The sequence below is a fragment of the Typopeltis vanoorti genome, chromosome 19 (genome assembly GCF_054136105.1).
Source record: "Typopeltis vanoorti isolate ZY-2024b chromosome 19, IOZ_Tvanoo_1.0, whole genome shotgun sequence".
Lineage (NCBI taxonomy): Eukaryota > Metazoa > Arthropoda > Arachnida > Uropygi > Thelyphonidae > Typopeltis > Typopeltis vanoorti.
The window spans coordinates 24,636,008-24,662,847 of record NC_143567.1 but is presented as its reverse complement, the minus strand read 5'-3'; the positions used below and the strand labels follow the sequence as shown (position 1 = coordinate 24,662,847).

The 26,840-nt window shown below is 34.6% G+C and overlaps 1 protein-coding gene across 1 annotated transcript in view; it reads right to left on the bottom strand.

The window, feature by feature from the left end:
* LOC150095920 (syntaxin-binding protein 5-like) overlaps positions 1-20,145 on the bottom strand; it is a 549,764-nt gene extending 529,619 nt beyond the window's left edge. The window contains exon 1 of the mRNA XM_090409567.1: positions 19,830-20,145. Coding sequence (XP_090265693.1) covers positions 19,830-20,012 — 183 coding nt within the window. The 5' untranslated portion in view covers positions 20,013-20,145. The remainder of the gene's footprint in view (positions 1-19,829) is intronic.
* Between the last annotated feature and the right edge of the window lie 6,695 nt (positions 20,146-26,840).

Sequence of the window (26,840 nt, the reverse complement as noted above, 5' to 3'; positions counted from 1 at the left end):
TCTCTTTTCTATACATAAATGTATAACTTATATCTTAAGATTGCATGCACAATCTGTAAGAAAGATCTTGCAGGCTACAGCTGAATACATGAAAAGATAAATTCATCTTTTCGATTTATATGGTAAATATTAGAGAATGCTTGAACGAATAAATATATCATGGAAAAATACCGGACAATCCATGTTACATTTCTCCTGACTTGAAACCCATCCAATAAAATAATTCTTTTGCATGTTATATTTATTGCTTGATGTTCTTGAGCCAATAGTGGTTATTTCCTAAAATGGCATACATGTTAGGATATTCGAAAGAAAATCTTCAGCAGCGAAAATAAAAAAAAAAAAAAAAATGTAGCGAAGACAAAAATGTGGCCATTTATAGTATGAAAATACTGCAGAATGTTGTTCGCTTAAAATATAACTTAGTTTCATTAAAATATAGAATATTAAAATATAACTTAGTTTAAAATATAGTTCCTTTCATAAATCAATGTTTGGAAAGAAACTATATAAACGAACAAGTAATCTTCATTTGCATTATATACAAGAATGATCGTTTAAATCTGGGATTCTCAACCTATGGTACGCGTACTACTGGTGGTACGTGAGCCACTGCCTTACTGGTAAATCTAATATCTTGAATTAAATATAGTGATACGCCACTGGAAAAGGTTGAGAACCCCTGGTTTAGATGGTAAATTGGACTGGATCATATTCTCTTCGTTTAAATACAGACCGGAAATCTGATCAATACCAATGTTATTCAGGTTCACGCGAAAGAATTATGAAACACGTATATTCCATTCTGATAACTGCGTGTGTTCTCGAGGTAATGTTTGTTTTATAGGATTAAAAATCGAAGTTTCTAAAAGGATACCCTTCCACTGTCTTATGAAACCGGGTAACTCACCTTCAGCTGAAAAGTCCATAAATCTTTCTTCCGTCCCAGAAAGAACTCAAAATCAGACGTGTCCAAACAAGGGCCACATGCTGTTCATCCAACTGTATCACGGAGGCACGATAAGTACAAGTAATAATCTATAGGATTAAAAATAAGTCTGTCTGTGCTGTGTAAATACCCTAATAGCAAGTTACATTTAGGAGAGCGTTCAAATAAAGCAGACGCCTGTTAAGATCCCTTTGCCATTCGATACCACGACAAGCTTTCTCTCTCTCTCTCTCTCTCTCTCTCTCTCTCTCTCTCTCTCTCTCTCTCTCTCTCTCTCTCTCTCTCTCTACCCTTTCTGACTCATCTAATTTTTGATGAAACTTGGGAGATTATTGATGCAATTTGTGAGACGCATTAGATTTGGTTTGAACTGGATTGGATCACCGAGTCTTATGGTAAGAATAGAAAAGGAAGCCATTCATTTAATATGAATTATTACATGATTTAGATATTTAGATGATTATAGATAATTTTTGTAGACAATGTGGCATAAAAATCATGTTTGGTCCGTAGTTCGACTAGTTATTACTACCACTAATGAAGTCGTGATTCGGTACAGTATATTTTCCCGTTTTTACGTTAATATATTTTCTGGGTTATGGAGTACATTCTTCCGTCAGGTTCACTGCAAAATATTTCTTACAAATTACAGACATATCTTATGGGTGGCTGACTACCAGTGCGCTATCATTGTCGTTAGTTCTTTCTAAAGTGATCCATGTATGAGTCGCTTTCAATGGTAGACTAGTTACACGAGACCATCTGTTTATCATCATGACAGTGAAAGCGAACAGGAGGTATATTCAGCGATAAACGTGACGTATGACGCATTTTGCACGTGATGATGAACAAGTATTGCGTGTATAACTCCTAAATTACTAGTTCCTTTTCAGGATAAGTGAAAAACGAACTAGAATACTCCCTACGATAAGATTATAATAGCACTTGCAAAGACCGTTATCATGCTACTAACATCGTCGATTGATTTTTCTACAGGTCGTTTAACGGCATAACTATAGGTAGTTTAGGTTCTGCCAAAGTAGAGTGTGCATTTTCGGTGTTATTTCAATTTTTTTATCATTCGGTTTATATCAGTATTCATATAATGATTCTATCTTTTTTAAGCATTCTAGCTTTGACTTCATATAATTGTATCTGAATTCAAAAGAGTTGGCATATTAAGTTCACAGGATAATTTCTGCCTATTCGTACACAGAATTCTTCTTGTAACCTACTATTTAGGATATGATTAGTTATTTATATTATGCTAAATTAATAAGACTAAAAGATGATTTTAATCTGTCCATACATTTCGTGTGTTCTTTGGCTGGTTTTCAGGTTTTACTATATCCGTAACATAAAGTGAGTTAAAGATATAGTATTCGTTTTATACTATCATAGGATTCGAAATTAGGTCTTTCCACAAGAGAAAGGACCTAGCTTTGAATGATACTACAGAAGTTCCTGTGATAGTACAGATTCTTATCTAATAAGTATTTGGAAACATCCAACTAACGTGTCTCGTCACTTGTCCACAGTATGTTCTTAATTTCTATTGCCCATCCCCGCCCGCATCAAGCAGGCTCTTATCATTAAACTGAAGATGAACAAAACTTCCATGAGTTTCCTCATCATATATTCATAATACGAACAAGTGAAGGTTTATATAGCTTTATCTCCAGTTTATCATTAAATTGGAGATGACAAAACTATCATAAATTTCCTCATCATGTATTCATAGTGCGAAAAGGTGAAGTGCTATGAAAAGAACATCCGGATCAAAGGATTTTAGTTTTAATGCACAGGAAACAAACGTAAGAGAAAAATGTGGGAATTTCATTCTTTTAGAATATTTTTCGAAACAACACAAACTTCTTTGCTTCAGAGTAGCTCATAACTGATGTTAGGTTTATAAGTCAATAAATATTTATATTGTAAAATGTTGGGTGCATTGTGAAGCCTTATAGGTAGATTCCACAAATTGTAGTTTCGATTTAAGATTAAATAAGCATATTGTAGTATAAAATTTACGTTTATTTATCATTTGGGAAATGCCATTAAACTGGAGATGACAAACATCATAAAATCATTTGTCAAAATCTCTCCAGTAAGATCGTTTTTATCTTTCTGTTCTATATTCTTTCCCATATTCTATGCATTAAGAATTAAAACATCCCCTAATCGGTGTTACTCTTGCCGGAAAATTTTATTTCTGAAAGCAGGTGCCATGTAGTTTAAACGTAATCGTTGGATGAACGGCAGAAGGGTTATTTCCCACTTACCATTTCAAGAAAGATGAAATAGGAAGCCAATCTTGATAGGAAAAATTTAGATGTGAATCATAAATTGCTAGCAGATTTTTTTTCTTTCAAATAAGGATGAATTAGCTCAGAGAATTTTTCTTATCCTCAACCGCTCAAAACCGGTTAGCTTATAACCGGTTAGTTAAAGTATACTTTGTTGTCTAGTGCTGCCAGTCAAATTAAGGTTTAATGTAAATCTATTCTTTGAAAGTCTGTAAACATTGGGTATTAGTACAGTGGAAAGGCTTATTGTTAGCCCACTTGCGATACAGATTCAAGCCACTTTAAGTATCAAGTAATCAGGATACGGGTCTCACATCAGGTGATGAAATTCATCTAACAACTAAAGATACAGTATTTGCAATATGGGACATAGTCTGTTGGTGAAAAATCATTGATATTACCCACTCAGACCAAACACACTAGCAAGTGAAATGTATACGTTATACACATGTACATCATTACAAAGATGCCTAGATAGTTCTCTTTTTGAACTGAAAATCAACAACTCCTCGTTATTACTATTCAGCGTACATTATCATCATCATTGTCTATTATATATCAATATCACTACTAAAAAATTCAATATCAAGTAGATTAACGGATTAATTTGAATGCGGTTTGTCTCGATGGCCGAGTGGTTAGCGTACCTGCTTTCCCTTGGTGTGCATGGATGTCATGTGAATGTCTTCATTTGGTACATGAATTTTATTACTTGGTGTGATACCATTACACCGGCTATTGGAAGCATGAAGTGGCTTTAAAAAATTCCATGTTTGGTCTATAGAATATGGTTTCCTGATCATTTAACACTTAGTCTTTTTTTTTTATGTTGGGTCCGTATACGAGAGGTTGGCTTGTCAACCTATAGTACGTTAGTACCGTATATGGGTGGTGGGATGGGAAAGGAGAAACTTGCTTACATTTGATTTAAAAGCCTGTATGTTGTATCCCTTGGGAAATACGTCAGGAGGAATACTGTTCCACAGTACCGCAGTAGCAGGGATGAAGGAGGAGGAGGAAAAGAATTTTGTTCTGTGGGTTTCAATGTGTACTATGAAAGGATGTTGGGCGGCAGATGTACGTATTCCAATGGGCTTAGCACAGAGTGGGGGAATTATTGATGTTGTTTCAGATGAGCATTTCCCATGGAAATATTTATAGAATATACAAATTGCAGAGGTCAAGCCTCTGTGTGAAAGTGAGGGGAGCGAGTTGGTGAGAGATGGGTCATTTATTAGTCTAATTGCTGTCCTCTGTATTGAGTCAAGCATTTTGAGGGAGCGTTTAGGAGCCCCACTCCAAATGTGAGAGCAGTATTCGGTAGCTGGCGGATTTGTTATTTGTATAAGGTTAACAGCTGTTTAGAGGTGAAATAGCGTCTTGAGCGAAAGAGAAAACCTAGTTTTTTGGAAGCTGAGGATGCAATGGTTATGATGTGTTTATGCCAGGAGAGGCTTGATGTCAGGGTAATTCCGAGAAGAGAAATCTCATCTTGTCTGGGAATTTGGGTGTTATCAAAAACAATGCTGGGGAAAATGGTTCTTTTTTGTGAGAGATAAGACAGAAATGGGTTTTACTAGCGTTGAAGTTGACGAGGTTATCTGAGACCCATTGGAGGATGGCTTGGAGGTCAGAATTAAGGGCAGTGGTGGTTGATGTTCTGTGGGCTGAGGTGAGTTGTGTAGAGGAGGGTTTGTCATGAAAGGGAGGAGTGTAATGTGCTGTCATCTTCAAAACTGTGTATTGAGTTAGAGGGCAACTGAAATAGGTCATTGATATATAGAAGGAAGAAGGTTGGTGAGAGAACTGAACCTTGTGGGATCCCAGCATTAGTTGGATGGTGAGAGGATAGGGAGCTGTCTACCATCACACATAGTGTGAGTCCAGACAGGAAGCTGGCAATCCATCTGCAGAAGTCCTGAGACAGTTCAAATGATGGGAGTTTGCTTAGTAAGCCTTTGTGCCAGACTCGGTCAAAGGCTTTAGAGATATCAAGTGCAACTACTTGGGATTCGCCGAATTTCTCCATGGAATTTGTCCAGCGATGGGTAATGTATAAGAGTAGATCTCTTGTTGATCGGCTTCGACGGAATCCGTACTGGTGGTCGCTTAATAGCCGGGTACCTTCAAGGTAGATTAGCAGTTGAAAGTTGGTGGTTTTCTCCATCACTTTAGATAGGACTGAAATGAGTGAGTGAGATAGGGCGTTAGTTAGATGGCAGTGATTTATCACCCTTTTTAGAAATGGGTGGAATGTAGGCCAGTTTCCAGGCTTTGGGATATATACCAATGGAGTAAGAGAGTGTGTACACATGGCATAGGATAGGAGTCAGTTCTGGTGAACAGACCTTCAGGACAATTGGAGGAATGCCTTCAGGGCCAGGAGACTTTTTTGTGTCTAATTTAGACAACAGGTTTATGATATCTTTTTGGAAAAATGATACAGGGGGCATTGTATGTTGGGCAGTTGGGATGACTGGAAGGCATTTGCCGTTGTCAGTTATGTGTGCAATGGAGGCAAAGTGTGAAGCCAGGAGGTTAGCTTTTTCTATGGGTGATGTTGCAATTGAGATCTGGGTATGATAGAGGTGGGAATAGTGTAGGGCAAATGTTACAGCCTTGTCAAGAGATCAAAACGCATGGCTGCCATTTGGACAGGCTGCAAGCTTCCTGCTTTTTGCTCGTTCAAATTCTGTTTTAGAAGCATTGATAATTTTCCTGCATCTGTTTCGGGCTTCAGTACAGACATTGAAGGAGGATGGGGTTCTTGATTTGAGCCAGTTGTGGTATGCCTGATTTTTCATTTGTACAGCCTTGGCACATCTTTTGGAGAACAAGGGTTTAGTTTAGTTAGGGGGATGGCAGTTCTGAGTAGTGTGGGGAATGTATGTTTTTCTCCAGTCTATCTCCAGTACTAATATTTATGTATTATAGATTAACTAACATCCTTTAGTGAATGGCAATTTCGACTTGTTTCACGAATATGGAGATTCCTAGGTGAGCATTTTACAATTATCAAAGTAAACGATCCATCACGCATAAACTATATGTGTATCCATTCTACCTTCTTGAAATAGTGCAACATATGTTTGACATTTGTGCAAGTTACTATTTGTTAATTGTTGCATATCATGTTCAAGTGTATTTTTGTGTAGCCGTCATAGAAAGCACAACAGCTGATAGGATATAGTTTTCCACAAAAATAAGATTGAACTATCTGTACCCTATCTGCATAAAAATAGTAAATCTACATCGAATAGCGTGAATTAGACATAAGATCATCGCTGTCCCCATCTCTGGTTACAAGATTTTATTATATAAAAAAATCACAGATATGAAAAACTAATAAATTCTTCCTAGAAATATAATAGATATAAAATGGATTCGTCCTCGATATAAAATAAACCGCTTTTCTCGGTATAAGGGTGAGTAAAAGTATAAGCAGAAATTTTTCGTTTTCCAGAATGGTTCCATTCCATTCCAGTCATATGGAAAAGTGGAATAAGAATAGAACAGAAGCGAAAAATGGAAGATAACTAGTTTCAGTAGTCTCCATGAGAAACAGTGGTGTAAAATTGCAAATTAAATTGACAGGAAAAACACCCGTTTTGTCTACCCATTACAGGTTTAAAAAGCTGAAGATATACATTGCTGAATGATCTAAGAACCATTCAATCTTACCATTATTTCATAAATGTCTTAATATTAAAGATAAAATTAAATTGGATTTCTCAGTAAAAGAAATGAACATCTGTGCAACTCACAGAAATTCAGCACTAAAAGATTTTAAAAAATATTTTAGTGCTTGCAACTAATCTGTGATCATAGAGTTTGCAATGAAGTCCGTCGAAATCACTATATGGAAAATCATATATTTCTTAGTTGTCTGGAATATAAAATTTCTTGGACGTAACGTCGCTTAGGACATCAGTGTGGAAAAAGAACAGGCAAGTTCACAAAGAGACTGAAGAAACACTTCGTTTTTACATTTTATGTTTGTTTCTCAACATCCCACTAGCATGGATGTTTATGAATATCATTAGATAGCAGATAACGTTCATCACTCCATGTAAGATAACTCTCAATGGCCTGAAATAGGAAAACTTATTCTATGTTTGGGCATTAAACATTAGTTCCTGGTTAATGAGCTCTAGCTTTTGCTCTCTTTCAAGAATGGGATCGTCATAAAAATTGTTGAGAATTGTAAATTTATATCGAAGGTTTTAAATAAACGGCTTCACACACGTAAAAGAAAACTAAATAGAGAAAGCTCCAATATATTTCGCTCAGTATATCATGAGCTCATTTAGGGAGAAGGTAGAATAACTGGTAATAACATTTAAATTCTGAATACAAGAACGAGTCATACATAATATAAAATGAGTATAAATAGTGTTTCCTCCTACTGTACTGTGACAGACACGCTATATTATATGCATACTGTAGGACTCATTCTTGTATTCAGAATTTAATGTTTTGACCACTTCTACCTTCTTCCTGAATAAAGCTCATGACATACTGAGTGAATTATATAGGAGAAATGAATAATTCTATTTCGTTGTCTCTTACATGTTGAAGTCGTTATTACTTAAAACATTATACTATGTTTAACGGGCATGTCTTCATTAAACGTCTAGTAACTAAATTTATAATAACAATTTACTAAGAATAAGAATTATAATCCTAATAAAAATGTAGTTATTTAGTTAGTTATGCTACTTAGCCATGATGGTGAAAGCTATTTCGAAGATTTTGGAAAATGAATTGTGTGGTATTCGGAAAGATCACTTTACTTTATAAGCTAATTAAACGAATGGGAATAAAATCTTCCCTCTACATTCTCTTCAGTTAAATATCAACATAAAAAGTATAAAAAAATGAATTGGCTATGGGAATATGAATTCGAGAATTAATGTTAATTTGAAGCTTTTCAAAATCACAAACTCTTTGATCCTCGACTATCGCTGGAACAGTATTGAACGAACGCGCCATTTTCTGACCTGCTTCTCAAATATGAGCTTCACGTACTAGACGACTTAGCTCTTGTATCTGCCCTCCAACAAAAAGGCTGGGGGTTCGGCTCTCAGCTGAGCATGGATGTTTAGTGATTTTTTTTTTCTAGGTAGCAGATTATTTTCATCACTGTAATAGGATAACAACCATGCATGAGTGGAATTTATATAATTTTTTAAATCATATTTTAGCTATTTTACAATATATTTTAAATATTTTTTTTAAAAAATTGTAACATTAATTTATATAGGAAACTGACCGACGATTAATTGACGGCAGATTTTTTTAAAAATAAGTAATCATACTTGATTATTTCTTTTGATGATCAGTGAGTATATATATGCTGCATCTCTGGACAAGCGAGAGTGTGATAGAAAAAAAGAGTAAATCAGAATCGTGAAGAAATTTGACTGGCGATATAATGATTCGACGTGTGAAAGATAAAAGTAGATTAGATTTGTCAAGAGAATTCTGAAGAACAGAAGAGTGAAAGAGAGACGGTAAGTGTAAAAGTGAACATGTTGTGATAATTAGCACTAACGACTTTCGGATTAGCACGGAATGTCCGGAAAGGGATTTTTGAAAGGTTGGAAGAGACGCAGGAAGTTAAACTTCATAAAAAGAACTATGTGAACAGTTCCTGGATAGTAAGTCAGCATATGTTCTTGGAGAATATAGAAAATTGTGAATAAAATCTAAAACGTAGAGTAAAAAAATCATCGGAAAATTTTAGAAAAAAAAATACAGAAAATAAATATAAGTGAAAAATGTTTTGTAGGATAAGATAACTTAGAATTACAAGAAAGTGTGCTATAAGGAAGCAAAGATCATAAGGGTGATATTAAAACTGGCGAGACCTGATTAATTACGTTAAAAAATTATTAAATGATGTAAATATCGATAGAACAGTGGCAGAAAATATCTGGGAGGAAGACAATCAATTCACGGCGATGATTTAGGTGGAAAAGGCTACCATAAACTTGAAGGAGTAGATAGGCTCAGCCTAAAATACTGAAATATGGTGGTAGAAAAGTTTTACAGTGGTTACCCTCATAAGCAACAAAATGGAATGGAATCTAATCAAACCAATGTTAAGTTGGATGTCAGGAAGAACTGACTTTTATAATAGCATCTCCACTGCTATTATACAACGTATATGGACATCACCAGGCAAAGTGGTATTTAAAAAGGATATTTAAAACAGATATTTTTCTTAGTTTTAATCTATACGAAATCGTCTGCAGGTCTTCAAGTATCTTAATGTAAATAATGGTTGTGATTTTACTATTTTAATAATATTCTTTGATTTGTCCTTCTCTTTTCTGTTGTCGCTCTTCAAGTTCATTTGTAATAGCATCCACAATATATAGAAGGAATTGTCGTTTTTGTGGATGTCTGGGAAGGTGGAAGAAGGAAAGTATGTTAGAAATGAGCTGCACTGTAATAAGCATAAGAAAAAGCACACAGAACGATTGTCGTTTGATCGGAACGTGAGTCTATTAAATCAGGAACAAGTGTTTCTTTAGGCAGTTCAGAGAAAGAGCAAATGAACGAGGAAGAGCGACAACACAAAAAAAGAAGGCCAAATCAAATATTATTCGGCACGATCCAGAGATAAGGAGAATAGTAATATATGTAAATTATTTTCTAAACTCCAGAAACATTCTCCTCTCCTTATATATAAATAAACGCAGAAGATTTTATTGCTTACTTTAGTTTCAGATCAGTTTTCGTATAATCAAAAATGTGATTCCTCCAAACAACAATCACTTTGCAATAGATTCTGACATTCTCATTACATCCATTCTTTACTTCCAAATTTCAATCTCAATCACTGAACGCTATAATCAGTTTAGTGACTAGTTGTCCCCGAACTTAAAAGCTTTGGATTAAATATCGTAAACAATAAGCATAATATTAAAATGTCAAAAACACTTATTATAATTAAAGAATCTTGCTTTATATTTAATTTTTAAAACAAAATTCACATTTGACTTCCGTAGACACCATATGGTCACTCCCGCACCTAACCGGGTTTTGAGAGTAACGCCTTGTGCTAGAAGAAGTGATAGGGTCGCAGATGCTCTTTCCACATTTTTAAGAAAGCTTTATTTAACAGAACGTCTATCGTGCGTTTTATTAATAACATCATGCACATGGTTATATCATGCTCATGGTTATATATTCTGTTATAGTGAAAAAACTCAAATATTTAGAAATTAGCAGGACTTCCTTACGTAAAGAAAAAAGTTTAATTTTACATATATAGGCATACACTGTTCTAATAAGTCAAAGGACCAGGACTGTACGTACACTTTTCCCGACATTGGCGGAGCCCGAGACGCTAGGGTGCTACAGGACCGCTCCTTCATTATTTGGAGCCCTTAATTTGGCCCCGATTTTTCAGACCCCCAGCTAAAGCCTCGTACGCTTGTGTATAAGTACGGCCCTGCATGGGATACCTGCACATAAACAAACCAGTCATCATTTTTTGGCTGTGCCTCCTCAAGTCCTCCTTTAAAGCAGTAAGTTGATGACTAAAAAAGCGGTTTGGTCTTGTCTTAATTCTATCTACCAGAATTAAGGAACTCAGAATATGTACGAGCTATTATAAGGTTTCTGTCTTCTTCTTAAAACCAATGTTTACGGTTACTGCTTTGGATTTGGGTATTGCCGTTGGAAAGGATAAAGGTTTACACCGACAATAAAGTATCCCAATGTAGGATGCGTATAATCACCCAGAACAACAGGTATGTCTTAGAAGTCATCATTTCATGCATCAATCCATGCTTCGAGGAGCAATTCTATATATATCGAAAACCTGTTATCTCTAAACTTCATCGTTGTACAGAATCTGTTACCACTGTTCCATGGTCCAGATTGATGCCAATCGACAATGAATTAAAGGTTTGTATGCTGCAGCTTTTGGTGAAATTCATGGCCTGCAAATTTCTACTGGAAATGACTTGTAGTGTTTCACATCTCCAAACATATTTTCTCGAATCTGATGAGGAAATAAGGTAACCAGGCTATTTGAAGGAGCGTTGACTCCTGCCATTTAATATTTTAAGTCTCTCTGATGCTGCCTTCTTTACAGTGGTTGTACAATATACATTATAAGTGTTTGCGAAACCTTTCAATAGTAAATGCACTACCGATAATTTGCTATAATTTAGTTCACAGAAGGCTAATTCTGTCGGAAATTCCATTTCTAAAACGACTGAGTCTCTACTGACACTTTCTGTTGCACAAATACTTCATAAACAATACAAAATTGCACATATAATTCTAATATTTCGTCGTTAACTGCAGATCTTTAAAACAGCGAACTCCCCTCCACTTTTTTTATTCTTTCAAAGCAAGGAAAAGTGGCCAAAGTAACTCCATACAAGATAGAATAAGAAAGTTCTTCCCAGTTACTGCTATCTTAATTTTTCGCTCTCATATCGCTACATTTAATCACTACTTCTAATCCTTTGTTCTTTTTGAACTGGCAACTCCTTATTTTCCTTCTTGTAATAAAATAAAGGATGAATAGCCGTGTCATGACATTAATTTAACTGATAGAAGCCAAATTCCTTTGTTGTAATACACAACTGTTTATAGCAAGGAGTATTTAAGTAAGAGAAGATGTGTCCTTAATAAAAGTTTAAACTTCAGATAATTTTGGCTTTCGGACACTTTCAGTGTTTAGTGGGAAAGTATCAAATTAAAGAAATCCAAAATACAATTTTTATTTTTATTATTTAAAGCGTACTTTCAGTTTCCTTTTCAAAATTTCTGATTACTCTTTCAGAATCATATTATGTATTTATTTCTGACACAGTAATTCCTCCAAAGTTTGATGTTTTCTTTTCTTCATGTGGTATCTCTAAACCGATATAAACGTTTCATAAAATCGTGATTACTGATTATTTGAGGTTTTTTCAGCAAATGATATAATTAGTATTATTCTAGGCCTTCACGGAGTCGCGATGATCATCCCGACGGCCCTTACATTTAGTAACTACAATTCACCACATTACAAATCTCTGCCTATAGTGGCAACGCATCCCACTCGTCACTCCCACGCAAAAAATCTACTCTTCATTCCCACTATCACCTTATACATCTCTTGTTCTATGATAATTTATCTTCCTGTACAATATGTTCCTTACATCTGTCTTGTATAACAGCACTGTCACCTGCTTCATCAATGTACTCATAATGGCAGCAATCATCGAAGTGGTCCTCACAACTTTTTTTGTAATGTATTTTATGAAATTCGACTCTCTCTGTTCCCTATTATTCCCAAATTCCTTGGCTCTCCCACCTCCGAGAGCGTCATTTTATCAAGATAAACACTGTATTGAACGTTTTCCAACCAAATGTCAAGCCAAACCTTATACTTAGCAGCGTTTAATTGATATCCACACAACACTATCCTCATCAAATCCTTTGTAGCAAAACATCTAAAATTCTCTCTATCTCTATTTTACCGTCATCGTCAAATAACTGAATATCTACTGAAAAATCCTGAAGCATATCATATTTATAAATTAACAGTGGTCACATACCATTTACCATTTATCATACCATTTACTTCTTCTCCTTCTAGGAAGATAAGAAATAAATGGTATGACGTATACACAGCTATTCTGCACAAATACCAATCTTTTTTCCATCCTCAATTTCCCTCAACTTGACATGTTATATTCCATCAAACGTATTTGCAAAATCTAGGCGGTGACATGCACGTCTTCTGTCCAATACAGTTTGTACCCTATTATAAAATGTAACTAGATTCCCTTTGAAACCGGATTGTCCTCTATAAAGATTCCTTTTCTCCTGAATTCAGTTTTGCAATTTAACTCTAATCTTTGGTTCTTCAAGAACTTCACTGGCACGCTCGAAATGCATACACGCCTATCTACCATTATAAAGGGATTCACTGATTATGTCTAACTTTATAGAATACACAGAAATGAAGGAGATAGGTGATCATTTTAAATGCCCCCCCCCGCCAGTCTAAAATAAACTTACTCAAACAATCAAGGCTCCTTGGTATTTCTGATACGAATCCAAGAGACTATAATAAATGAAGAATTAAAAAAAAAAAAAAAAACTGGAGATATTTCCATAGATAGGGTGTAAGAACAGTTTCTCTGCATCAAATGGTGAAAGAAAAACTATAATATTAAATAACCAGTACAAATGAAATATCACTTGATTGCTTTATACAGACGTGTCAAGTATCCACATTAATTAACGTACATTAATTAATTGACAAGTGAAACAGATGGCGCTCCATACTGTTATAAATGCCTAATTCTGCTAACAAGAAGGAAGAACGACATTAGCCTATGTTTTGTTAGCTTATTTCTAATGTAACAGCAAAACATCCCATAAAGGTATGCAGTTTTACAAAATTTTGATAATCAACTTCTAGTATACGCATGTCCAAATTAAAACATCATCTACAAGAATGTCTGAATAATATTTATTGATGCTATATATAATTTTGCGTGACCGAATTTATCAATAAGGTCTATAAAACGGTGTTTTTTCCTCCTCAGAATCTCACTAAAGATAAACACTACCCAAAGAAACTGCTCGATGTCAGGTTGACTAGTCCGAGATTCCTTAGCGTAACAATATCAGCATTGGACAACAGCAATTTATCCAATCGCTGTTTTGGATTATTTCTGCAAAAGAATGTTCCTCGGCTTATTTTGAGCGTTAACTAATAATGTGATATGTAATATTGCAGTTCAAACCAATGTTAATTTATGAATTACTCCTATTTATTTAATTAGGGATAGGCTGGTAAATCAAAAACCAATCGTGATGAATTAATTTAAGATGATTCAACCTATTTAAAACCATTTTTAAGCAAATTTGGGGTTGAGAACAAGTATATTCTTTAGTTAAATGAAACAAAAAGATACGCCATTACAGAAGCTAGAAGCGTTATGAACATGCACAGCAACAAAATAGAATTATTGCTACTACACGCAGCTCTGAATTGAAGAGTTGCATCATAAAGATAAACCAATTATTTAGTGTCTGGCGCTTCCACAGTATGTAGTGGACTAGTTGGAATTGCGACTGAAGCCTCTACGGCTATGATGTCAATATATTATATTTGTTAAACGTGGGTATTTCCTTGCCGGTTTGCTTGTTTTGTGGAATGTAATCTCCAGAGATCCAGATCAAAAACCATTCCACTACCATATGAAACACCAGCTAACCATCTTCAGTTGAAAAAAGTGATCGTAAAGGTTCTTTGCGTCCATTTTGAATTGTATCATGACGTAGCAACTCAATGCTATTCGAAAAGAACATAATATGTCGCATAGGCTTAGGCCAGCGATTTTCAACCTGTGCCGCGGCACATTGGTGTGCGCGAGATTTGTGAAAACAAATTAATTGAAAGAAATAATGTCGTAATTTGTGCATTTATTTATCATGTGTGTGTAAATCAATCAAAATTATGCCTATTTTTTTGCCAGATCGTCACAAAATTAAAAGAATATATATTTTAGTGTGCCGCAGAATTTTAATAATTAGTCTAGGTGTGCCATATTATGAAAAAGATGGAAAATCACTGGCTTAGACCATGATTTCAACACATTTATGAACTAACAAAAAAATGAATATTTTATGATTGAAATGCAATGGGAATATTTAATGCTAATTCGCGTGAAAATATTTAAAAAAAAAGCTTCACTGAAATAAAAAAAAAAATCGGGATTTACGTTATTTTGCTTGGTTGGCTTGACGTGTTGGTATGTATGTATGTAGCAATTGGAGAATTTTCGAGAAATTATCCAGATTGGAGAAAGTACTGATTAGCGAATTATCATCGCATTTATGAGTTAGTGTTATCGATTAGAGAAATTCTTCTACAAGAGAGACGAGATACACTCTAGCTCTGAAGGAAAAGTTTGGAATAGTTGAATCCTAGATGGATCATACTTACAATACTCAACGAAGTCAGTCTTTTTATTTATTATGAAATAAATCACAAAGATCATTCTGGTTGACAAAGATCAAAAATCAAATGTTTTGAAAAAATTGATTTTCAGTATTGCTTTTGCACTTCTTTGTTTTGTTAAAAGTTGTTTATCAGCAAGTTAAAAATAGCGATCTGGTAGGCAGTTAGTGTGCATACCACTACGGGGAGGAAAAATGCAGATTCCTCAAGTTTTTAATATTATATTGCTGACAGTTATTGAGCAATATTCATCCCGAGGACGAAAATAGTGCCGTTCTGACGAAAGCGTAATGCATAATTCAAATATGCTAACGTAAATGATAATGGGTGATAATAGTTTATTTCAAAATGCCTGTTGTGCGAAATAATTTTTACCCCATTAACTTTGAACACAGAAATTAAGTACTATATATATATGTGGGTATTAATGAATACAATGACAACTTTAGGGGCCTTCAGCTTACATGAATGCCACCGGTGAAATGATTTCCATACACATGGTTCCTGAAGATACAGATTGTGAAGTAATTAATTGTGAAAACTTGGCTAGTGCGCCCTCATACCAATAGTTGAGGCTAACTAGACATAACAAATGGATACAAGTCTGTTTATCGGCAAGCCACAACTACAAAATACTGCGTGAAACACTACCAATTCGATATTCTGTAGTCACGATTAGAAAATCCAACATTGTTTTTAAAGTGTATCGCATTTCATGGCTGATATTATTTGTTGTTATCGGAATGGTTCGAGTAGGAGCTGTGACTGCAGAGCAATACAACGTCATTGACGAGACATGTGCCCTTCGAATGAAAAAGACCTGAGTTCGATTCTCATGGAATTTTTCAGTTGAAGGTGAGTAGCCAGTCTCTCCCGCAAAACAGGCAGACCGGCCAGATAATACACGCAGTTAACAGAGAAAAATATTGTGCACAGTACTTGGTAATAGATAGTGTAATGCAGAGATTAAATTGTGTTTATTTAGAGTTGCCTCTCGCAATGAGTTCTGGGACGTCGTAGAAATATTATATAATAAAAAGAAATTGCTTGATCATTGCTATGACGTTGAGTGGTCGATGACATGTTTTAGTTACTGAAACGTAGCGCTCAGGATTCGTCGTCGACAAGTAGTTGATGAAAAAACTTTTGGTCGGTATGAACGGAAGTGTTGTTCTACAAAAAAACAAAAAAAAAACATCTTTCTGGCCATCATTGTCATAATCCCAGATACTATACACACTGGTATTGAATGATCATAACAGCGACACTGGTTGTGATATTTTTCTATTGTATATGTTTATGCACTAATGTAAACAACTCAAACTTTAAAAAAAGTTTTACGGAGCGTTGTTAATTGGCAGAGGTGAAAAAACAGCAGAAAGCTTGCAATATTTAAGTTTATATAAAATAGTAGCTCTCTTCCCTGTTGTACGCGTATACGTTTCTTTTATAAAAACTTATACTGGAAGATCCTTGAGAGAAAAAGTTTAAATTAGCAACTATGGTAAGTTATTTTCTTCTTCTTGTTCTTCTTCTGCAGCTTTTCCCACTTAAGTAGGGTCGCTGTTTGTAGTGAGTCTCCTTCACAACCTCCTCACTTGGGCTGTAGCCACATCCAAGTTCTTCCTCCTCGAGTCCTCCTCCACTATCTCCCTCCATCTCTTCTTTGGCCGACCGCGCTTCCTCCTCCCATGCACATCCATCTTCATGACCTTTCTTCCCACATACTCTTCCTCCCTCCTCATCACATGACCAAACCATCTCAACCTTGCCTCCTGTATCTTTGCTCCTAAGTTCGTAACTTTCACCGTTCCCCTTACATAGTCATTTCTCAGACGATCCTTTCTGGTCACACCGCACATCCACCTAAGTATTCTCGTCTCCGCTACCTCAATCCTGCTGATGTTAGTTTTCCTGAGGGCCACAGTTTCCATAGCATACGTCATAGCTGGTCTCATACTGTCCTGTAGATTTTGCCTTTTAGATTGATCGGCACCCTCTTATCGCATAGCACTCCAGCCATCTCTCTCTCTCCAGTTCCTCTATCCTGCATCCCACTTCCTTCTCAGCCTCACCACCCGCTTTCATTTCTGAACCTAAGTATCTAAAGTCACTGTACTGGAGGAGGAAAGTACCGTTCCAGTACTTTCCTTTACCTTTCCAGTTTAGCTGCCACTTCTCTTGATTCTGCACACAGCACGATGTCTTCTTTTAATTATGTTAATCAGGTATTATTGACTTTGAAATGTAAGTAGTCGCCTTCAAATATTACGTGAGAGAAGACTGCTGTTTGGCAGTTTGGCGATCAACTAGTGAAGTGAAGAGTTAGTTTAGTCGACATCACAAAGCGACATCGATTAAAGATAATTTATGATTTTAGGTTTGCATGACTCCCTTTAAATGATAAACTCGTTCACGACTTTTCTCGCAAAGTATAGAATCCTTTGAAAGCAGAGATTTTTAATTTTTCACTTAAAAATAAACCTTCGATTCCGTAAAATTTTTATTACAGTCATTCTAAATTTTTTAAAAAAAGGGGGGAAAAACCCATCATTTCTTCAGTGCAGTCTAACTTGCCTAATTAGTGTGAGTCTAACCTCTGTTATATCTGCGAGATCAAACATGGTAGATCAATAACGGATGCGTTACATAAACTGTTTTCCAAAATGTAATCAATGAAGTGTATGATTATCTCTCCTAGCGATACAAGCTTCACAGAACTTCCTTCCTTCCTATTGCATACATAAAACCGTCGAGTGCTTTAAGGCATATTCTCCCGCAAAACGCTAAAAGCCGTAAATAAGCAAGCAATCCAGGGAATCGGTGCAATCTTCTCAGTGTCCGAATTTCCAGGTTACTAACAAGAATTCCTTAGCCCAAAATAAGGATATGGAAGATATAATCAGCTAGGATTTCATCAAATCGGATAAGCAGGTAGCAAAGGTTTTGGAATTTATGTCTCCGTAACTCAGTCGACGATGTAATCTGGCTGAGGGACCACAAAACCGGCAAATAGGACAGAGAATACACGCAGTTGACAGATATAGCATACTATGAAGATATGATTAAATTACCTTATCAGCGTATTAATTAAGTTTCTTTCAGATCAATTTACTTGAGTTTGACAGGCTTAAGCCTAACATGTGGGCAGATGAGATGGAAATTGGATGATTTTTTTTAATCCCTGTGCATTTATTTATTGCAGAATGTTCTTAGTTTCATAATAATTGAATTCCTATCTTTCACACAATGGGACACAGAATCACCATATGATTATTAAATAACCACAATTGCGTTGAAAATTCTTAATTTTCATCTTCATAGAAGCTGTACGAAGCAATTTCCAGCATTTGCAAATGTTTGTAGGAGAAACGGAAAACTATTCAGAGGAAATGTTATTCGATTCTGGTAACAGCTGTTCATAATAGCCTCCGTGCTGCTATCGATGCCAAAGGTTAGTCTACAACCAATTAATCTGTGGAGTCGATAGCAAAATCCTTTCAACCCTTGTTACGAAAGATTCTGTCTGTCGCTAGTACACATCCAAAATTGTTCAAAGGAGCAATCAGGCGATTTTTATTTAACGTAGATGCTTACACTAGTCGGCAGAAGTTTCATCTAAGAATAAATTGGGCACGAAAACTGAATATAATTTGACATCATTTCTGCATAAATAGATACTCGGAAAATCATTTCGCGCGTCCATACTAGCATATAAAGACATCACTACTTCACCTTATATTGCTTAAAAGTTTGATAGCTCTACTTATACACATTCTTATGAATGATGCGAAGCTGCATTTCTGATTACCTACGTAAATAACACGAAGAATTGCTTTTGTACTGATATTTGAAATATTTTAAAATTATATATTTTATTATTCTAATAGATAATTTTCTAATAAATGTATATAGGTTGTTAATTATGATTAATATCAGTTACAAATCCTATTCACATAGTAATAATTTACAAAAGTGAATTTTGGCAATAAAAAATTTCTTAACTTTAAATGTTGAAAATAGTTAGAAAAATATTTGTTAGCTTGACTAAAAAATAAAATAAAATAAAAACTAGCTAACTAAACTGTGACCGTGCCGTTATTTCTGCTATTCAAGAAGTGCTTTATTTACCAAGCCGATGTTAGCTATGTGCTTACATTCTGCACGCTGTGCAATCCACATGAAAAAATAAAAAAATAAAAATGGCAAAAATTGTGTATATGTGTCTTCTAAACCGTTATATTTGAAATTAGAGTATATAAACAAAATCCAAGAATAATTTTATTTCAGAACCAGCATTAATTAAGCCAAATAACATTAAAAACTTTAAAAAAAAAAAAAAAAAAAATAGGAAATGCTCAAATTTTCTTGTATTTTCTTTGAATTAGTATTTATTATTGTAATTGTTGATGATAAAAACCCTAAACATTAAAGTGGCCGCTAGCATATGTGTTAGAAATAAATTCCAAAAAAATTCAAACGAAAATATCAGCATAACGCCAAACGATGTTATCGCGTAACCTCGTTTGGTATTAATGCAGCCATGTTTACAATAAAAATGTTGTAATAAATTAGAATTTCATACCTTCGCTACCTTGAAATGCTCAGGGCGAAGAGTTTCTTGCTGTTCCCAGCAGCGTGTATGTATTGCATGTTCTGAGCTTCCAGTTCCTGATTGCTCCGCTGCGTCTGTTTTTTCCTTAGCTGTTTGGTTTGAAGATCGTAACCCATCGAACACTCCTTTGAAAAATCCTCCAGTTTTTTTCATTGTGACAGTAGACTATTTCAGCAAACTGTGCAAAAATTACTTACATGTCTTGTCACCATCTGTGTACTTTAACCACAAAGTGAAATTTCTGTGTATTTGCTGTACCAGCGCACACTAGCACATATGTACATCTGCGGGTTTGCCGTATGCATGCCGGGATAACGGTGGCAACTTCAGTAAGTGCCCGTATTAATCGATAAACTCTAGGTGATGGCGACGTCTGCATACAAGCTCACACAGCGCTGCTATCGGCCTAAAACACGCTATCCGGTGCAAAAGAAAGAAAGTTTTTTTAAGTGGTAATAATTTCTATTTTTCAAATTAATCTGAACGGCAACAAACGTTCGTAATGTAGCACATATTATAATTTTGCACGCATTCTCGAGTTGATTCTTATTATTAATATATATATAAAAAAATATTTGAGTTCCGTGACACTGGATATTTGAAATAAAAAATAATTAAATAAAAGTTAATTAGATTATATTAATTCGTAAATTTAAAATAATTTATTATATTCTCGAACTGTATGCTAACTATACTATATACACTGTGCAATGCAGCATATTGTAGCGTAAGGTGTTTCATTAATTTTAAAAAAAAGTAAGATAAGCAATTAGTTGATGATATTAGCCGTGTATTATTTTCTAATAAAAGCGAGAATTTGCGTGAACTAAATTATTAATGAGGATTGTAAAGCAATCTTAGTACAGCTAGCCGAAATATCCCCGCTATCTTATTTTACTTAAGTCATTCAAAAATATTCCTGGCTAAATCATAACTAGATCTCAGGAATATTTTTGAGTGACTTAAGTAAGATAAGATAGCGAATGGATTTAAAAAGTATTTTGCGAGTATATTTGTGAACAAGGGCCAATTGCAAGATGAATGTTACTTGAGAGGCAACTCTGCCTAATGACGTATACGGAAGAAACTGTTGATATCTTAGATCAAATGGGAATTGTTTTTGTTTATTTTCATTAAAAGGCTGAGATTCATTTTATGGAGTCCACTGCCATATCGTGATACTGTAAAATTATTTTGCGCAATGTAAAAAGAAAGAGAGAGAGAAATATCGCAATTTCTGAATAATGCATTTGTACAGAAGTGAAAAACAACAACAAATAAATAAATAAAATATTGCCTTCCTTCATCAGAATTATCAGTTTAAACAAATTACAAAGAAGCAAATATAATATAATCCTTTGCAGCCCACCCACTTTTTTTTTTTTTTTACCAGACGCCATTTCCGAAGCTTGCATTCCCATTGCAGTTAAAGATTCAAATATGTTAAAAAGGGAATGTTAACATTCTTATTTAAGAATCGGAAAGCTTTGCAGAAAACACAAGGAGATAAACACAGTGATAATGGGACTCTGGAGCATTTACTAACAGGATAGATTGAGAACATAAAATTGCAAAGTTTAGTGGATAGAAGAAAAAATAATATGATTAAGACATATAAGTTGAAGATATTCACCAAACGGATATTTGCACAGATTTTCCGTAGGGCGGGGAGGAACATGTAAAAGGAGGGGACAAAGACAAGCGACTTGGAAGTTGTGTAAGTGAATGAGAAGTGATTTCTTGTGTATCCAGAGAGGGCCTTTTACGATTTGTCTTCTGACTCCATCCTGAATTTATTATTTGTCAGGATAAATTTAACTTACAAGAAACTATTACTATGACCAATGATGAACTATTTTTAGCGAAGTAATATAAACAAAAAAGACAAAATTCGAAATAAATTGAAATAAACTATTTTAAAAAATATCTCTAAGCTTATATTTATCATAAATAATTAAAAATACTATTTTGTTTTTGTTTTTTTTTTTAAAAAAAGGCGAAAAGATAGGTAAGGGATTCTTCTAAATCAAGTGGTTAGGAGTGGAGTGACCCAGTGTTCAATTTTTAGAGTCCTTGTTGTTTATTATATTAAGCATTTACGTTCAAATATAGTACAATTTTTCTATTTGATGATGACATGGAGATGGTTAGAATAGTAAATAAAGATAGGTTGGAAAATAGTTCTTTACTGGATATTCTTAAAATAGGAAAACTGGGCGTTGTGGCAATTAAATTTTAATATGAAGAAATATAAAGTATGCGACGTGGTAAAAAGGCAGTATAAAAGGTACACAATTCTAAGGGCAAAGGTTAGTCAATATTATCCGTAGACTCATCTCGGTAGGTTTACTTAACATCATCACTAACCGATCATTTTTATAATACTCTTCATATCTTGCTTTGATCTCATTCACCTACGAAGCACTTCCACAATCCATTCCACTCATTCACTACTCTTTCCACACACAAAAATTTATTCCTCACACCTAACTACTCTTAGTTAATTAATATAAGAATTTATTTCTGGTTGATAGGGAACTTTACGTAGAGAACTCTCATTGTTTTATGTGAATCTCACTGCAAAATGTCATAAGCCAATAGCACATTAGTAATCGTGAATGAGCGAGGGGTCGGATAATCGGAAATTAGGATTTTTCTCTCCTTGAAAACAATTCACAACAGGGCTTGTTCATTTTGCCACTGAAACTGCAAGGTGTAGTTCTTATTCTACAAGTTTTATTTTCCTTGAATCATTTTGTATATATGACTCACATTCGTCTTGGAAAGCTATTCGACTTTGTCGCTTTAAAAAATAATAAAATAAAATAAAAAAACACTGAGTAAAATTTGCAAAGGGAAGTTAGGTTTTTGACTTATATGAATGTTTCGCAAAAGTAGTGTCTTGAGCGAAAAAGAAAACCTAATTTCTTGGCTATTCAGGACGACAACATATGGCTCTTATTAAAAGCAAAACTGGAAGGGAAGTTCACTTAGCAAGAAATAAGACGGAATTGAGTTTTACTAGCAATGAAATTAAGAAGGAGTATTAAAACCCGATCAGAATTTAAAGTTGTAGTAGAGGATATTCTGAAAGTTTAGATGACTTACGTAGTGCAAGATTTGTCAAATAAGCAAAGAGGAGTGCAGTCTAGTACGATACATAACTGGGCTGTATTTGTAGTAAACTGAAAAAGGTCGTTGATATAAAAGAAATGAAGAGCATTAATTGAAACGTTTGAGATAATGATTCATCTATCATCACTCGTAATGTATGACCAGAGAGAAAACTGACAACCCTGACCTGTTATGGGAGGTTCTTAACCAGCTTTTGTGCCAAATACGATCACATGCCTTACAGAGATAAAAGCGTGACTACTTAAGATTCTCCACCCTTTTCCATGGCATTTGTCCAGATATTCTCTTGTCTATTTTGTAAGATTTCTTTTTACAGCTGATAAAAAAACAACTTTTCCAATCTCAGAATTTTTCCCTTGGAACTCTTACTATTTATCATACAATAGCCTGCATCTAAACGCTAATTCGCGACGCTCTGAAATCATTCTGTAACCAAGTGACGCGCCTATGAAAGATGCCCCCTGGGTATGGATGAAAATGCAAATCTTATTCTCTGGTTGACAGGCGAACAATTACGATGTCAGCCGTCTTAGCTGGGTATACAGGATGATAAGAACCTCTATATAAAGAAAGAAAAAGAAAAAGAAACAGAGTGAGCCATTCCATACATTTCTTAAAATGTTCGTATTACATCATTTCACCTAACCATCGTAAGATATTTCTGTAAAATAGCTGCTATGAAACTCTATATTAGTGTTGTTGCAATGTTTACTCTTGTCTCGGAAGCAAAAAGAGCTAGTTAGTTCTATGGATATATATTCATGTTTTGTCTCTTTTTTTTTTTTTTTGCCTCTCCAATAGGACAAGTGATATAGCTTCATAGAATCATAACTGAACTGCAGTATGGCAGTTAGTTACATCTGCATAGTCTGCTGTGAATGTAAATACTTATATTCGCTTGCTGGTTTCTACTTTACGAGGAGAAAAACTAAGTTTCTATATATGAGAAGAGTAATACGCTTACAAAGATTCTTTGAGTCATAGACTGGAGTCGAATGAAGGTCATTCTAACCAAAGGACATTATCTTTACCGATGAGTGTCTTTGCAGGATTCACTAACTAAATTGAATTACTGCCATAATAAATTTGGTATGAAAATGAGCAATAAAAGGCAAAAGGCTATGAATAGGCAGGAACATTGAAAATCATCAACTGCATCCTGAATGGAAAACATATATAACAAGTAAAACATTTCATCTATTTAGGCACAATTTTTAAAGAATATGGCAAATTAAATATGGAAATAGACAACAGAATTGCAAGCCAATATGGTTAGAGAAACAACGGAATAAATTCATATGGAATAACAGAGAAATTAGTCAAAACACTCAAATAGATCTATACAAGACATTGTCCAAACCAATTTTAATCACTGTAACTGAGGGTTGGGTCATAAATAAAATACTATTAAAAAATTAGAATATTTGGAAGTAACTTGACATTTGCTAGCATTCTGAAATGCGTGAGCAGCGCTAACTCAAGTGATATGGTCACTTAAACAAAATGGGAGAGGAAAAGTTAGCAAACGAAGTGTTTCTAAAGGTCTTTTATAAGGCAAGAACAGATTCATTTGTAAGAAAATTGCCCATAGGAAGTTAATGATGACGTAAATTTTTCATGTAATGATATCATAATATCTTGTACATATTAGTAATTTTAGTAATATTAGTAATTAGTAATAGGAGCCAGGCTAGAAATACCAAGATTTAGTAATACAGAGCTTATAAGTATTTTACCAGAACAAGTTACCATAAGGTGTTTTAACCTCCCACTGATGAGACCTCAATAAAAGTCGAAACCGGTCTGGGTAGTGCCCCCCCCCCTTGCCTTTAATACAAAACATCATACATCCCCTTCTTGGAGATGTGATTTTGGCATTAAGGGTAAATATTAAGATTAGTGATCAGAGCTTATTCCACCTTTACCACGAGTTGCCTTGGTCTTGCACTACCTGTAGGATCAGCTAGACTTGCATCACTTGCAGGCGCAAACTTGACTTGTTTGTCTGTTTGCTTACTTGGAAAATGGAAGAAAACCAGGTTTAAAATTGCTTGGTATTTTTAAACATTTATTATACCCAAGGTAAAATACTTTCTATATATATATATATATATACTCAGGGGCTACCCTGAGTGTCGAGTCTTCAAAATTCGAGTCATCAGAATTCAAGGAGAACCGGCCTACCAGTCCGAAAATCGGGGGGGGGGAGCAGTAGGCGCCAGGGGAGAGGGGGAGGAATCCCTCCCTCTCGGGTCTTCAAAATTCGAGTCATCAGAACTCAAGGAGAACCGGCCTACCAGTCCGGAACACGGGGGGTTGGGCGCCGTAGCCCCCCTAGTTCATATACATATATTTAGCAAATGCAAAAGCCACTTGAAAATTCCACTTAGTATTTTTCACGTTTTGTGTCTCAGTTTATTTGGAATCAGTTTTCACAGTTCGAAAATAATTTGATCATATTTTTTGAGTAGCACACTGGAAGAAAGATTATTTCTCCTTATTTTTTAGCCTTCAATTTATTTCATATGATACTAATACGATTTATTGTATTTGTAGATTCGGTAACATTTCTCCGTTTTAATTTTAATTTTTATTTTCTATTTATTTATTTTTTTTTTTGCGAATAAAGGCCACAGTTCGAATCCTTCTTAGTTTAGAACTGCTTTTATCTAATGCTCTATGTCGGACCTAACAGTATAAAACGATGGCTATTAAGAACATAAAAGTGGTGCTATTTTAATGACATAATAATTTATATATTATTTATTACAATAGTTATCATAAAATACAGTATATTATTTTAGTTTACTGACTCTTACCGCTAGGGATAAGAGAAAAATTAATTGAGGTAATTTTTGTTTTGTTGCGTTTCGTATATTGGCGGTTGAAAAGAATGAAAAACAAGGAACAAGCTCATTTTTCTTAGAAGAGCTGTCACTACAAAGGTTATATCATTAAGCGATATTCTAATAAGTGCAAATATAACTGCGTTTCGATTTTGAATTTTTATTTCATTGTATGTTATTAATTTGTACTTGAATTGTTACTAATTTTTACCTTCTGCTGTTATACTTCCGTTTTTTTTTTCTTTTAAGCGTTGTGTATAACTAGTCTCCCTGCATTGATTCTGTATAACTAATTGCTGCTACTTAGCCCACCATTATATTATCATTGACAAGAAAATATACTGTTCTTATCTTACTTAAGTATGCTATTTAATTATAATGAAGTTGAGTTTATGATGTACATTAAAAAGCGTATACATAATTATTCCTTTCTTTGAATTCATTATGTGCCAAAACAATTACGGTGATTTTTTATAGAATTATTTCAGGCGACAGAATTTGTGAAACACAACTCGTCCCATAAACTTGTCCTTGAATATGATATCATTTTAACCGAATGAGGTCTGAGGTAGATGTTTGCATGTCAGTACATATAGCGCTTGTTTTCTTTTTTACAATACGGTGATTTCCATATGTATAGCATTGTGTCAACGATATTCACGGAAATGCGCAGAATGCACTGGCGCTGGCTTAGGCCATTCAACCCAAGTAGCTGCTCGTGATACACATGAGATTCGGCTTATTTGCAGTGTTGTATCACTGTATTAATATTTCGATGGTATTGAAGTTAAAAAAATATTCTTGACTAGTTTTAAAAATATATGAATGCATTTAAATCTGATTGGGAATTATTAGACTTTTTTTTCAAGTGACGAAATCTGAATATTCCCAATTTCAAAAAATGAATTTAATTAAATGCTAAAAATTCTGAAGAGATTTTTGTCTTTGCAAAGCAAACTGTCAAGAAAATGCATGCAGTTGCCATATTCTGATCTAGCAC